General features: G+C 39.2%; 1 protein-coding gene across 10 annotated transcripts in view; it reads right to left on the bottom strand.

Moving 5' to 3' along the window:
• The window catches only part of PHACTR2 (phosphatase and actin regulator 2), a 214,523-nt gene that overhangs the window by 127,079 nt on the left and 71,479 nt on the right, over nucleotides 1-15,965 (bottom strand). Inside the window, exon 1 of one of the 10 annotated variants that reach the window (XM_061130304.1) lies at nucleotides 10,282-10,523. The exons of the other annotated variants lie outside the window; for them this stretch is intronic. Coding sequence (XP_060986287.1) covers nucleotides 10,282-10,327 — 46 coding nt within the window. The 5' untranslated portion in view covers nucleotides 10,328-10,523. Of the gene's footprint in view, nucleotides 1-10,281; nucleotides 10,524-15,965 lie in introns of those variants that run through there. 10 annotated transcript variants of the gene reach the window in all.

Raw genomic sequence — 15,965 nt, 5'->3', positions numbered from 1 at the left:
GAAGTCACTCAGTCATGTCTGACTCTGTGACCCCCTGGACTGCAGCCTACCAGGCTCCTCCGCCCATGGGATTTCCCAGGCAAGAGTACTAGAGTGGGTTGCTATTGCCTTCTCCGTTACTATAGGCTATAGTAAGACCTATCTTTTTGTTTTCATCATTGAATTCACAGGAAATAGTAAAATTGGTTGAAAAACAGTCATTGAACTTAAAGCTGAGTTAGAGGCCATGACAGCTAGAGAAAAACTGGTACACCTGCAGGTCAGCTATGGCTTTAATTCCAGAGGAGGTCCAGGTGGATGCTGCGCACAGGAACTCTGGCCTTGATCATGTCCAAAGCAGAGGAAAGCCATGACTGTCATACTTTTCATAAATGAATTTCTTCTTTCTCTGCCTGTGCAGATTTTTCTCCATGCACATATTTTAAAAATAGAATTATATAACTTCAAATAACTGCTTTTTCACATTTGTACACTATTCATTATGAAAACCGCTTTACAAAAATATTTTTACATCATTTTTTAACTGGCCAGTTTTATTACATGACTATATCTCAGTTGGGATCCCCTGGTGGCTCAGCAGTAAAGAAGCTGTCTGCCATCGCAGGAGCCATGGGTTCGAACCCTGGGTCAGGAAGATCACCTGGAGAAGGAAATGGCAACTCACTCCAGTATTCTTACCTGGAAAATTTCATGGACAGAGGGGCCTGGTGGGCTACAGTCCATGGGGTTGCAAAAAAGTCAGACAAGACTTAGTGACTAGACAACAACAAATCTCAACTAATTAATTATCTTGTTTGACTATTAGGTTATTTCCAATTTGGGGCTTCAAAAAACATTGCTCCAGTGAGCAAATAATTACTTCCTTTACAATATGCTTCTAAAAGTAGAAATACTGGGTCTGAGTGTAATATGCACATTTTAAGATTTTTAATACATAATACCAAGCTGCTCTCCTGATTGTTGTTGTTCAATCAGTCATGTCCTACTCTTTGCGATCTCTTGGACGGCAACACACCCACGTTTCCCTGTCCTTCACCATCTCTCGAAGCTTGCTCAAACTCATGTCCATTGAGTCGGTGATGCCATCCAACCATGTCATCCTCTGTCATCCCCTTCTACTCCTGCCTTCAATCTTTCCCATCATCAGGGTCTTTTCCAATGAGTTGGCTTTTCGCATCAGGTGGCCAACATATTGGAGCTTCAGTTTCAGCAACAGTCCTTCCAATGAATATTGAGCGCTGATTTCCTTTAGGATGGACTGGTTTGATCTCCCTGCAGTCCAAGGGACTCTCAAGAGTCTCCTCCAACACCACAGTTTGACAGCATCAGTTCTTCGGTGCTCAGCCTTCTTTATGGTCCAACTGTCACATCCTGTACCAATTTCAACTACCACAAGACAATGTCTCTCAGAAATCATTCCTTTTAATCTTTACTAAATTCATACGTGATCACCGGCATCCTTTTTTTTTTTATTGAACTGCTTAAATTTTACTTATTATATCAAACGGTCACTTGCATTTCTTCTTTGGTTGAGTAATGTGGGCAAGTTAACCTTTATGCTTCAGGTGTCCTCATCTGCAAAATGTAGATATTCCAGCATGACCAGTGTCCTTATAACAAGACGGCTATGAAGACTACGTAAGAACACCATGTGTTAATGAAGGCTGCTGCAAGCCAACGAACAGAAAAGATTGTCAGCAAACCACCAAGAGCTAGGGGAGAGGGAAGGAAGGATCCCCGACAGGATTTAGAGAGTAGCCCTGCCAAAACCCTAAGGTTGGAGTTCTAGCCTCCAGGATTCTAAGACAATACATTTCTTCTGTTTTAAGACCCCAAGTTAGTGGTAGGTAAGTACTTCGTTACAGTAGCCCTGGGAAATTAACACACCAAGTAACTTAGAAACACATTCCAGTGTCTGCCCAGGTGACTGTTTAGCCCCCGAGCACTTCTCAGATAGTTCTCATTTGCCCCTGTCCCTGTCAGATAACTTGGTGCCCAATCACATGGGCTGAAGACCAAGGACAATATGTTTGCAATTGAGACCGTATGTCTTGGAAATACCTAAGAACGCTCTGACTCACAGCAAATAGTTTATTGAATTTGCCAACACTGTGTTCACTTTCTGGGAAGCTAGTAATTGTATATTTTTGTTCATTTTTGAAAGAGCAGTGATTCACAGTATGAACTATGCTGTTTTCATGTAGCAGCATTTAGCTGTGCCTACCTTGAAGGAAAAACTGTGAGGTTTAAACAACTACAGATTATCCATGAGTCTGTCCTTTTGTCTTGATTTCATTGCCATATTTAGTGAGACTGCAGCTTGTCCAAGTTTGGAAAATCAGTATGCTCCTTGGCTTAAAAAAAACTAAACCAGAAGTATAGTTTATTCCATACTTTGCTAAAAAATAAGTCTTCACTAGGAAAATAACTGTTATGTTGAATGAACATATGAAATATGATTTAAGACCTAATTTTCCTTTTATAGTATCAGGAGGAGAGAAGAGTCTAGAAGTTTCACCAATCTCACAGGACACCTTGTTGTAACATACTTTCCCCCACTATCTGTTTACATCCCTGATTTATTCTCCTCCTCTCAAAGAATACCCTCTAAAGCTTGTGACTGGTGCCCGAAATTCTAAAAGCGATCCTTTTTTTTTTTTTTAATAATAGACACTGCCTTCTGGCAGATATGGTTTAAAAGCAAAACTAACAGTAGCTTCTTCATAGTGCTTTTACAGTGCCAAGTACTGTGTTAAATGCCTTTACGGATATCACTGCACTTAAACTTTATGAAACTCTATGAAGAGTAGCGAGGTATATCCTGATGAAGAATTTGAAGCTCAAATTAAGTTATGTTACAAGGTCTAGTAAACGGCACTTCGGGTTTATATCCAGGGCTGTTTGAATCACAACGAATTTCCATGCCCTATGCCCTCGTTTTCCCAGAGTCAGCGTGTGAAGGGCAAGGGCATGGGGCGAGAAGGGAAGCAGGAAGGTGTCTCAACGGAGGAGAGAGAGAAGAGGAGCATTGAGGACAAAGCGCTGGCATCTTCTAATTCTGCCTAAGGCCTTCCTTGAACCATTTAGATGTGCTCTATTACGATAGCATGAATGGTATTACTGAGCATTTGAAATGAGGCTAATACAAACTGAGGTGTGTTAGAAGTATAAAATGCACACAGGTCTTTAAAGACTTAACATGAAAAAGAATGCAAAATATCTCACTAATATCTTTATTTGGATTACATGGTGAATGATAATAATTAGATATATTGGGTTAGATAAAATGTACTATTAAAAATTTAAGTGCAGATATTAATGGTAGTTACTCTATATGGATGTTGTGAGGATTAAAAAGTTAATTTAAGTAAAGCACTTGGAATAATTCCTGACTCATAGTGAATTCACAATTATGGCCAATAGATATTTTGAAAAATTTTTGTTCATGTTCTCTACTCAGTTTTCTATTTGAGTGTTTACTTTTTTCTTACTGACTTCTTTTTCTCTCAGATTTTTAAGAGGTCTTACTACATTAAAATATTAATCATTGCTTTCTATATATAATGCACATTTTTTGTCAACTTTATGATTTCCTTTTTCAATTTGCTGATGACTTTTTTGTCAGGCAGTTTAAGGATTTAATATTATTAAATTATTCACTTTAAATGAGAATAAATTACAGAGATTAAATGTCAAATATGAGAAAAACAGCAAAGGAAAACATGTTTCTTAATAACTCCAGTTAAGAAAGAAAAGGATAGGTATGACTCTATAAAATTTTGAAGTTTTAATATTAAAAAAAAATCAAGCAAACATAAGAGGTAAGAAAAACACAGAAAAATATTCACAATATATGATAGCTATAGACTAATCTTGACATACAAACCTTTGAGAAAAGAAAATATAAAATAAGGAAAGGCTATAAAGAAGCAGTTCAAAGAAAAAGAAATACAAACATCCTACTTCACTTATAATCAAAATGAGATACTACTTTTTTACATATCCTTTTACAAGGATTTTTTTAAAGTTAATTATGCACAATATGGTGGTCCTATATGGGTGGCTCAGTCGGTAAAGAATCTACCTGCGATGCAAGCTCTATCCCTGGGTTGTGAAGACGCTCTGGAGAAAGGAATGGCAACCCACTGCAGTATTCTTGTTTGGAAAATCCCATGGACAGAGGAGCCTGGTGAGCTATGGTCCGTGGGGTCACAAAGAGTCAGACACGATTTAGCAACTAAACAACAATTGTGCAAGAATGTTCACTGTGCAAAGCCAACCAGACAAGAGAGTGAGTTGGGGCTGAAGCCCTGCTACCGAACTGCTAGTTAAACCATATGCCTGCAGTTCTGCCTCACCCAGAGGGAGTGACTTCTATTTCTCACAAAGGACCAGGTGCTTCAAGAGAGATCCTGATACGCAGTGCTGGTGAGAGGGCAGAAAAAGGAAATCTCCTCTAGTGAGAAAATATACTGATACAGCTCTTAGGGAGTAATTTGGCAAAGCCTGTCAAAATAAAACATATAAATCTTTTAACCCAGCAATTTCATCACTATGATTTTACTGGTACATGGAGTGCAAGAAGTTTGGATTAGGATGATCATTTCAACTTTGTTCATAATAACACACACAAAACTACCTAGAAACAATATAAAAACACAAACAAAATATAAAAACACAATAGAGTTCTTTTTAAAGGAAATTATGATATATCCACATATCACAATATAGATTAAAAGCATTAACATGAAATATTTTCCAGTTACATTGCATGAAAAAACAGCCTCTAGAGCAGGAAGCATACTATTCTTGCTGGTATTTTGATAAAGATACATACATGAAGGGAAACTGTCTGGAGTGAAGAAAAGTTGTTCATGCTTAGTTATAATTTTAAAGGGACGGAGGGGCCTAGAAAGGAGTAAAATTCACTTTTACCCTGTCTGAACTGTCTTGTACAGTTTGACTTCTGAACTTTATGCATGTTATTTTCATTAAGAAAAACAATCAATTTTTGTTTTATGATTTCTTCTAATATGGGCTTTGCAAGGAAATGGATAAACATCCCTGGCAGGACAAAAATAAGTCTCTGATCAAACTACAGAAACAGAGAGAGATACAGGTTCTACCATGGCCTAGGTGTGAACTTATATAGTTTATCCATTTGTTCTCTCATCTCCTAAAAATGAGAAAAGAGGTTCGGCCTGCCCTTTCAACTCAAGGGATAATGCAAAAACACCCAAGAGCTGATCTGTTTCACAATGAGCATGGGGTGGGGCTGAAGACCGAAAGAAATAGTTACTAGGCTCAGATACCATCCTTCCGACAACAGAGCCAAAGTAGCATGCAATTTTTGAAGTTAAAAAGAATAAAAATAATACAAAACTCTCATTCACATAATCATTGGCTTAAAGTAGTCAGACTGCACTGAGAATATTTGTTGACTCATTCATATGCTCAACAAACTTCTTTTGTATCCAATCTATTATGCCCTGTACGTGGCAATGAGAATACGAGGCGTCTCAGCTCTTCTAAGGCATGAGGTTAGAGGGCACGGAAGCCACACTATTTGGGGACACACTTGTTTAGCCTGTGCTTAGAAATAATAAATCTAATTATCAATAAAATAATAGGAAATCAAAACCAGCAACATATAAATAGGATTATATATCATATCCAAGTAGACTTTATATCCCGGGAATACAAAGTTGGTTTAACATCTGAAATTAATGTTATATGCCATATTAATAGAATGAAGGACAAAACCCTTATGATCATCTCAATCAGGGCAAAGAAAAAGCCTCTGACAAAATCTAACATTTGCATGATAAAGATGCTCAAAACTAAGACTAGAAGGGAACTTCTTGATAAAGGGCATCTAAGAAAAACCCACAGCTAACATGACACTTAATGTTGAAAGACTGATTGCTTTCCTCCCTAGATGAGGAACAAGACAAGAATATTCACTCTTGCCTCTTCTCCTCAACATTATACTGTATAAAAAGAGATGGCAATCAGACAAGGAAAAGAAAAGACATTCAGATGGAAAAGATGAAGTAAAAGTATCTCTGTTTGCACATGACCTTGTATATATATATCTTGTGTATAATATGATCTTGTATATAGCAATGCTAAAGGATCCACTAAAGAACTATTAGGACTAAAAAACTGAGTTTAGCAAATTTACAGGAGACAAGATCAATATATAAAAATCAATATATAGACCAATATATAAAAACCTATATTCTATCACTGGCAAGCAACATTCTGAAAATGAAATAAGAATGCAATTTCATTTTTAAATGAAATTTTAGTAGCTATTTTAATAGCACAAAGTGATAAAAATACTGATAAGCAATAAATTCAACAAAGGAATGATAAGACTTAATACACTGAAAACTAATAAAACATTGTGGGGAAAAAATCAAAGATCTGAATTAAATGGAAAGACACTGTCCATTCCTATTCCTTGCCTTTATGGGTTGAGACACTTCATTGTTAAGAGAGCAATATCACTGAAATTAATCTACAAGTTCAACACAATCTCTATCATACTACACATAAAAACTAACTTAAAATGTATCACGGACCTAAATGTATGAGCTAAAATTACAAAACTTTTCAAAGAAAACATATGTGTGAATCTTGTTGTTGGTTAGGCTATGGTTTCTGAGTAAGGAAACCAAAAATGCAAACAACAACAAAATAGATAAACGGGACAAAATAAAAAATTTCGGTTGCAAATCATAGGATCAGAAAAGTGAAAAGACAACTCTGAGAAGGGGAGAAAATCTTCAAATCATATTATCTGATAAGGGGTTTGTATCCAGTATACAAAGAACTCTTATAACGCAATAATAGGAAGTCAAACTGCTAATTAAAATTAGGCAAAAGATCTGAATAGACATTTCTCCAAAGAGGATATACAAATGGCCAATAAGCACATGAAAAGATGCACAAAGTCATTAGTAATTAGGGAAATGCAAATCATAATCACAATGAAATACATTTCATACTTATTGGATAGCCATAATCAAAATATAATAACAAATGTTGATGAGGACGCAGAGAAACTGGAACCTTCATACACAGCTGGAGGCAATGGAAAATGGTACAGCCACTCTGCAAAACAAGTAGCTCCTTAAAACATAACATAAATGTAGAATTAACATATGACCCAGCAATTCCACTCCTAGAAATACTTCTGTTACCCAAGAGAAATGAAAATATATTCAAGAAAAACTTTTACCTGAAGTTCACGGCAGTACCATTCAGAGACAAGAAGTAAAAATATTAATAACTGAAATGACCAACTGATGGATGGATAATACAGTGGAATATCATTAGGCAATACAAAGCAAATGAAGCGCTGATACACGCTACACACGGCAGACCCTTGAAAACATCATGCTAAGTGAAAGAAGCCAGTCACGAAAGGCATGTTGTGTTGTATGATCCCGCTTACATATATTCTTCCTACAGAGACAGAAAGTGGATTCGTGGTTAATTAGGTCTAGGAATGGAGGGTTGAGAAGGATGGGAATAGGGACTGATGGTTGCAGAACACTGTGAAAATACTGAAAAACGGTATGCTAATTATATGTCAATAAAGCTGTTTTAAAAAATAGAAATAGTGACTCTAATTGCATGTTTTCAGCAATAATTCATTATCACTGGTCTTCTTAGAATCCAGAGAAATAGATGCGATCCTAAACTGAAGGGCTCAAAAGGGCCAGAAATGGAAAATGAGAAGCAAGCTAACCTGTTGCCCACAGAGCTGATTTTTACAAAAGACCATGTCGAGCAACAGCTGTAAACGATTGGACTCTGTGCAACTATTGACTCCTTAGACTCAGATTCTGTTAAGCATTTAACATGGTCATTATCTTCACCACTGTAACCCCTAGCAGCCACTCTAGACTGAAACACCTAGTACATAACGGAGATGACACGAACAAGTATCTTCACACCACTTGTGAAACCAGTGGCAAACAGCTAACAAAGAGTCAACGTGATGCTCGGAAGAGTAGAGGGTTTGGTGTTTTCAGACTCAGAGAAGAACACCAACGTGAACACAAAACTTAGATATGGCAACCACATGTTCTGTTTCTGTTGCTTTTTTCATTTTCATTTGGAATCTGATGGCAAGACTTCAGGGAAATGGAGTGATAATAATACACTTAGAGGACCTAAGCGGGTATCATGAGAAAATCGGCCTGCTTTTAACCATTAAAAAACTTCAATCATAGCAACCACCAGCCCTAAACCAACCAAACAAAACCAAGAAACCCTCTACTCACGATGTCTGGACTGGTCACTTCAATATATACATGCTTTTAATCAACTAAACAGAGAACCTATTATTTAATTATAACACCATTCCATGAGATATTTCTTTGAAATATCTTTTATGGTCAAGCATAATTTTTTAAGTTACTTTTTGTCTTAATAAACTGCCCAATCTCTTGAAATGATTAATCAGTGTATTAGGAATTATAGCAATCTGGGTGTTTTTTGCTGTACTGGGTAAGAGTTAGGAGGGCTTCCCAGGGGGCACAGTAGTAAAGAATCCATCTGCCAATGCAGGAGACACAAGAGATATAGGTTCAATCCCTGGGTCAGGAAGATTCCCTGGAGAAGGAAATGGCAACCCACTCCAGTATTCTTGCCTGGATAATCCTGTGGACAGAGAAGCCTGGCGGGCTACCGTCTATGGGGTCGCAGACTATAACAGAACTGAGCACTCACACAACCCAAGAGGTTGCATTTTAGGATTCTACTCTGCATCTTAACATCATTTATGTAACATTCCTTGATTTTTATTAAAGCAAAATTAACTTTTTTACATATTAACCCTAACAATACTGTGTGGCTAAAAAACTAAATTCAGAGCAGTACTTTATATCTATTGTACCAGGGTACTCATCTAATCCTATTTCTGCCAGTGCAGAAATTTAAATATATAACTTTTTCTTGAAATAAGTCACTCGGCTTTAAAGTAAGACAAATGAGAGTAAGTCTTAATTGCACAAAATAGTTTATATTAAGACTAAGATCCTAATCAACACTCCCCTCCAAACCCCCCCCAAACACTATCAATATGAAGTCTCTTCTGTTCAGTTGCACTGTACAACCTTGTCATGAACAGTAAGGGAAGGTGTGATTTCTTCTGGACTCTGATTTCTTTCCTTTGCAGAGGGGTTGGTTCTCCTGAGGCAAAATCTTATTATATTTCAGAGAGTGAAGTTCTGCAATCTAAACAAACCCAAGTGGGGTGAAGCTGGAATGGTAGAATCCTATCGAGTTAAGAGACATCCTGGAACTGATTAAAAACAACAATCAAACAAACAAAAAAACTTCATCTGTGCCCTGTCATTTCCTTTCAGCAAGATCCTGTTGATGTTTACTCAATTTGCAAAGTGCATCAAATATCTCAAGAAATAACTTAAACGCTCCCTCTGAGGATTTTTTTTTTTTTTAATTCTTGATGGGAAAAAAAAAAAGTCAAAATAGTACCTTTTAAACTTGTCTCATTGTCCAAGCACAAGTATCCCCATCAAAAGCTTGTTTGTCCCTACACTACTGGAGAAACGCCAGACATACGTACCTTCCTTCCTTTTATTTTTTTAAGAAAATGAAAAAATGATACTTCAAACGGGGCAATAGAGCTCAGAAACATTACACACGTTTCCATAAAACTCGATAACTGAGTTCATGAAAAGTTTCCCCTAATTTTATAGCCTGTCTAATAAAAAAGTATCATTTAAAACAATTAAGCTTTTTTTCTGTTACTAAGTATTCAACATTCTGCCTGGATGAGAGAGGGCAATCAGCACTCTACTCCGAAAAAACAAACCATAAATCAGTTGACAACCTTGCAAGAATTCAGTTCTAGTCTGCTCAGAAGCCAAGTGTAAATACAGAGAAACCTGTTGGCGCGTTTATCTTGCTCTTTAAGTTTCGCGTTTTTAAAAACAAAGCAAGACGCATATGGCGTTTCTCGTAAATTTCAGGCTCAGAAGTGATTCAGACCGACCCGAAAGCGAGGCATCTCCGACAGAAAATGGAGCCTGTGCCTTTAAGGTAAAATCGGCTGGATCCCAAAAAGCATTCCACTTTTCCACGACAAAGAGTTTGGGGGAGCGCTACCTCTCGGGTTTCTCGGAGGGACTCGGCCGGTGCGGCCAGAGCCCGGCTCGCCGCGGAGCCCTCGGCCGCCCCCGCTGCCCCGAGCGGGTCCCGCGCCCGCGCGGCGGGAGCGCATCGCGCGCGCCCCGGACTCACCGCTGCTGGGCTGCGGGGACAGCGTGGAGACCGAGGTCTGGCCCATGTCTCGGGTCGCAGGGCCAGCTCTGGCGATCACGCGGCTCTTTCGGTCCTTGGATCATGGGTCCGCTCGCAGACAGAGTTCCAAGCGTTCATTTCCCAGTCGGTGCGGAGCGGCCCGCCGAGTCCCCTCACCTTCTCCCCCTTCGCGGGTCTCCCAGTCCGGCCGGCCGCAGCCGGCGCGGCGGATCCTGCCCAGCGGATGCCTGTCATTCCTCTATGCAGATTAGCTGGGGTCAAGGGTCACGGGGGAGGAGAGAGGGGGAGTGGGCGACGGGGGCGGCGGAATGAGGGGGGCGAGGAAGTGGGGAGGGGAGAGGCTCGGGCTGGTCCGGCCGCGCCTGCGGGGGCTGTGAGCCCCGCAACCCCCCCCCAACGCCCCAAGAGCAGAGAGTTCGGGCGACTCCCCATTAAACTTAAAAGGTTCACTGGCAAATGATCCTTTAGGGCTGGAAGAAAAGGAATTAAAGTACTTAGTCACGGTACTTAATTTAAGAAAATTTGTTTCTAGAAAGTTAGTTCCTTCCTCTCATTGTTTGCTGTTACGTGTGCATTTTTTTCCCTCGTTTTAAAAATCTTCCTTTTAAAAAATAGAATTTTGCAGTATTAGTGGCCTCAATCAGGTTGAACAGTAAATCTGAATGATGGGTCTATGTGTCAGATCAACAAAGGATACACTTTGCTCTCTACCATCTAAACTCTGCGATGCTCACCTTTCCTATATTCAAAAGAATCACTGTGAGACTATGAAACTGTGTGTTTAAAAGGTGAAGACCACAATAATTTATTTTAGAAGCTAAAGTTCCATAAAAGTTAAACTCAATCCTACTGTAATTAAATCTGAACCTCTAACTTCTTAAAAAAATGAATACAAGGAAATACTCTTGGTATTTGATGAGAACTCCATGCCATGTCTATCTCCATCTATAGATCGCTAGGTAGAGATAGATACGGCATTAGGGTGGTGGTTACAGAAATGTGATTCACTTTATGGAAATTCATTGAACCATATATTATGATTTGTACATTTTTATGAACCTATGTATTTCATTAAAAAGTTTTTGAAGTGTATTTGTTTTTGAAGGAGCTGGGCTGCCAGGCTTATGGGATTTTAGCTCCTCTACTACAGATAAAATCTTGGACCCCCACCCCCACCCCCCGCAGTGAGAGTGCCAAGCCCTAACCACTGGACCAGGAGGGGATTCCAAAAAAAGTGTATATTTTAATTTTTAACTGATGTTTATTGAAGTATAGTTGATTTACAATGTATGAGTTTCTGCTGTACGGCAAAGTCAATCAGTTATACATACACACATACTCTTTTCCCACGTAGGTCGTTATAGAGTATTGAGTACAGGTCCCTGTGCTATGCAGTAGGTCCCCATTGGTTATCTCGTTTATATACAGTAGTGTGTATGTGTCAATCCCTATCTCCCAATTTATCCCTCCCCTTCCATTAAAAGTGTATTTTATTAAAAACTATATTTAGGTCACTTGCCACAGCTTTCACATTTTAGGTTATCCCAGGTTGTCAACTCTGAACTATTAAAAATCTATATAGTATATAATTATTAGAGAAATGCAAATCAAAACTACAGTAAGATTAATATCACCTCACACAGGTCAGATAGGCCATCATTAAAAAATTTACAAACAGCAAGTGCTGGAGAGGGCATGGCGAAAAGAGAACTGTCCTACACTGTTGATGGCGGAATGTAAATTGGTATAGTCACTATGGAGAACAGGATGGAGGTTCCTTAAAAAACTAAAAATAGAGCTATCATATGATCCTGCAATCCACTCCTGGGCATATATCCAGAGAAAACCATAATTTGAAATGATCCATGCACCCTAATATTCACTGCAGCACTATTTACAGTAGCCAAGACATGGAAGTAATCTCAATGTCCATTAAGAGAGACATGCATAAAGAAGATGTGGCAGATATATACAATAGAATATTGCTCAGCCATAATAAACAGCAAAATAATGCCATTTGCAGCAACATGGAGGAGTTAGAGATTGTCATACTGAGTGAAGTAAGTCAGAGAAAGACAAATATCATGATATCGATTATATGTGGAATCAAAAAAATTACTGCTGGGAGGAGGGGAGAGGGAGTGGGAAAGAGAAAGATAAATTGGGATATTGGGACTGACATATATACACTACCATATATAAAATAGATAACTAAGAAGAAACTACTGTATAGCACAGGGAACTCTTCTTAATATTCTGTAATGACCTATATGGGAAAAGAATCTTAAAAAGAATGGATATATGGATGTGTATAACTGATTCACTTTGCTGTTCAACAGAAACTAACACAACTTTGTAAATCAACTATATGCCAATAAAATTTTTTTCAAAATAAATCTGTACAGTATATTTTATAAAATAATAAATTATTAATGCTTTACACATGCAATTTTTTCCCTAAAGTTTGTATTATTAAGATCACATAGAGCCTAGTTTTGTTTTTTGAAAGATGTTTGCTTGTCTGTTTCATTATTTAAAATAAATTGCCCTATTTTTTTCATACCCAAATACCCCACCCTCTATTGTGAGGAAAACTCTTTCCCTAGAATAGTATGATCAATTATCTACTTCCTTTTTCCTAATTCACTCTTAAGAAACCCTGATATTTCTACTGAATGGCTACAAAGACATTTTCAAGTTATTTAAAATGTTGGCATTTATGTATTCACATGTACACAGGAAACAATTACACAGAGTCTTCAGGTCACTGGGGTCTAATGTGGTTCACATGTGAACCTGCCAGAGACTCAGATGAGACCAGGCTTGGAGCACTGGGCTTGGAAAAACACCCTCCTAAGAACCTCAGAGAAGTAGGGTGACGAGGAAAGGGTCACTTCAGGGGTTTGGCTTAACCCCACTGCTCCGATCTCCACTTTGAGCTCCTTTCTCATCTTCACAGAGGGGGACCCATTTTCAGACTGTATCCCCACTGGATACAAACACGGTCTCTAACATCTCGATGCAGCAAACACATCCAAGAATCACTGGACCAGGTCCTTATAAACATATTTATATCAGAGGGAAAAAAAAGGCACTTTGGGAGCACTATGGTTCACTCTGCTACACATTCATCATTCTAGACAAAGTAAGAAATGGTTAGTTTCTCAAGTGAGTTAACTGGGTAAAGTTAGCACAATGACAAAATTGTTCCCTAGTCCTTCCGGGGCTTCCTTGGTGGCGCGGAAGGTAAAGAATCTGCCTGCAATGCTGGAGACTCGGGTCCGATCCCCGGGTTGGAAAGATCCCCTGGAGAAGGGAATGCAACCCACTCCAGTATTCTTGCCTGGAGAATCCCAAGGACAGAGGAGCCTGGTGGGTTTCAGTCCATGGGGTCACAAAGAGTCGGACAGAACTGAACGATTAACACAAACACAGCCCTTACAGAGAGGCACCGAACGAGGCACATCTCTGGGTAAGGCCCGGTGCCAGGCCGGCCGTACCCTGGTGGAGCTCAAAGCCTGATGCCCCCAGGAAGCCTGACATCTTTCCTGAGCAAAAACACCTAGCCTAGAGGTGCTGCCTCCTCCCCAAGCCCGAGGGCAGGTGAGGGGGGCTGCAGTGGTAGCCGGCTGAGAGCAGAGCCAGGAGAGGAGCGGTGGGAATGCTTACGTAGGGTCACCAAAGCCTCAGAGACCTCGGTCCATCCGAACTGCCTCTGCAGAGCTGGCCGATCAGTGCCATAAAGAAACCCTGAATTTTTTTTTTTCAATGAATTTGAGGATTAACCAAACTGTGAGTTCTAATTAGGACAACGAAATTAATCCCAACTAAATTTCCTTATAAAGTGGAAAACTGTTGTGCTTTGGGAATACATTCTACCACGAAGGTTCGGCAGTGAGAGAAAACAATTATAAAGGCTCTTCTGTTTCTTCCCTGAAATCGCCTTAAAACAACAACCATAAAAAGGCAGATTGTGTGTTCTCTCAATAGAGGTTGAGAAGAGGAAGCTTCTCACTCCTTTTTCTATCGATAGAGCCTAACTGTTAGGGGAGGTCACTGATCAGAGGCAATATACAGGAAATTTTGCATATTAGAATATGTTGATGTTGTTCGGTCACTAAGTTGTGTCGGATTCTTTGTGACACCATAGACTGCAGCGCGCCGGGCTCCCCTGTCCTTCACTATCTCAGATTCATGTCCATCGAGTCAGTGATGCTATCTAACCATTTCATCGTCTGCCACCCCTGTCTCCTTTGCCTTCAATCTTTCCCAGCATCAGGGTCTTTTCCAATGAGTTGGCTCTGTCTGTTTGGTACATTTACATTATATGTAAATATAATGATTTTCTTTGAAATTGACAAAAGCCAAACTGAGGTACAATGTTTTTTGCTATCATTACTCCTCCTTGAGAAACAATAATGTGTTTCCTTTTAGTTCTTCTGCAAATTTGTATTTCAAACATCAAAGGGGTACACTATAGCTCTGGTCTTTCAGGATTTGCTAAATCCATCTATATTTACTTTATTCAAAACCTTTCATGATTTGCTAGTTAATATAATCTTAGCCTCATCTGGGATTCTTATAATCCCTCGATCGGGTTACACACTTTCCTCTGAAATTTTTCCAGTTCCATTACATTATCCTTGAAGCATGTCAACCAAAACTGCAGGAAGTGTGCATTAAGATTTCTTTATAAGGGTGGGACAGTTTATTTTGTTTCCAGTGCTTCTGATGAGGCAGGGTGTTTTAACATCCTTTTTATCACAGCTAACAGATTATATTAGTGAACATAGAAGAAGTCTACAGAAATCCCTAAATTTCATTTATAGGTCAAAATATAAAGGTTAGAATCTATCATCTAACAAGAGTATGTTAAGATAATCTTCCCCCAATTGCCTTTTTTTTCTTTTATTACAGCTCATCTGCTATTATTGAGCCAACTCACAATTTTACTAAGAGTTCTGGGTGTTATTTCCTTGAATTTATAGTTTAACTGTGCAAATGTTTAATGTCGTCTAAAAAAAAATGGACATTTCTCTGTGTGTTACCTCTTTCCAGAGAATTTATAAAAGTGCTAAAGAAAATTAGTGCCGACATCTACCTCATAAGAAGCTATCTGTTCATAAATCTTCAACTTTTATCCCATAATCTTCAACTTATCCCATTGGTCCTGCTCTTTGGTCTATATTTCTAAACCAGTCTCTTATCCAGTGAGATCCTGGTAAATGCTCAACAATTGGTTTGCTGTTTTTCTATGACATAAATACTCCTATGATGACCATGGAGAAGGCAATGGCACCCCACTCCAGTACTCTTGCCTGGAAAATCCCATGGACAGGGGAGCCTGGTAGGCTGCGGTCCATGGGGTCGCTAAGAGTTGGACACGACTAAGCGACTTCACTTTCACTTTTCACTTTCATGCATTGGAGAAGGAAATAGTAACCCACTCCAGTGTTCTTGCCTGGAGAATCCCAGGGATGGGGGAGCCTAGTGGGCTGCCATCTATGGGGTCGCACAGAGTCAGACACGACTGAAGCAGCTTAGCAGCAGCCGTAGCAGGGTGACCAATTCAATGAGTGGTCAACTGGCTTGCAAGAGTATATCACCTTGTTTGCCAGATTTCTGGAAATATAACAACTGGCCTATATGAGCTGTCTTCAGCA

This window comes from Dama dama, chromosome 26, assembly GCF_033118175.1.
Source record: "Dama dama isolate Ldn47 chromosome 26, ASM3311817v1, whole genome shotgun sequence".
In the NCBI taxonomy this organism is placed as follows: domain Eukaryota; kingdom Metazoa; phylum Chordata; class Mammalia; order Artiodactyla; family Cervidae; genus Dama; species Dama dama.
This window is presented reverse-complemented; position numbering and strand designations above follow the sequence as displayed.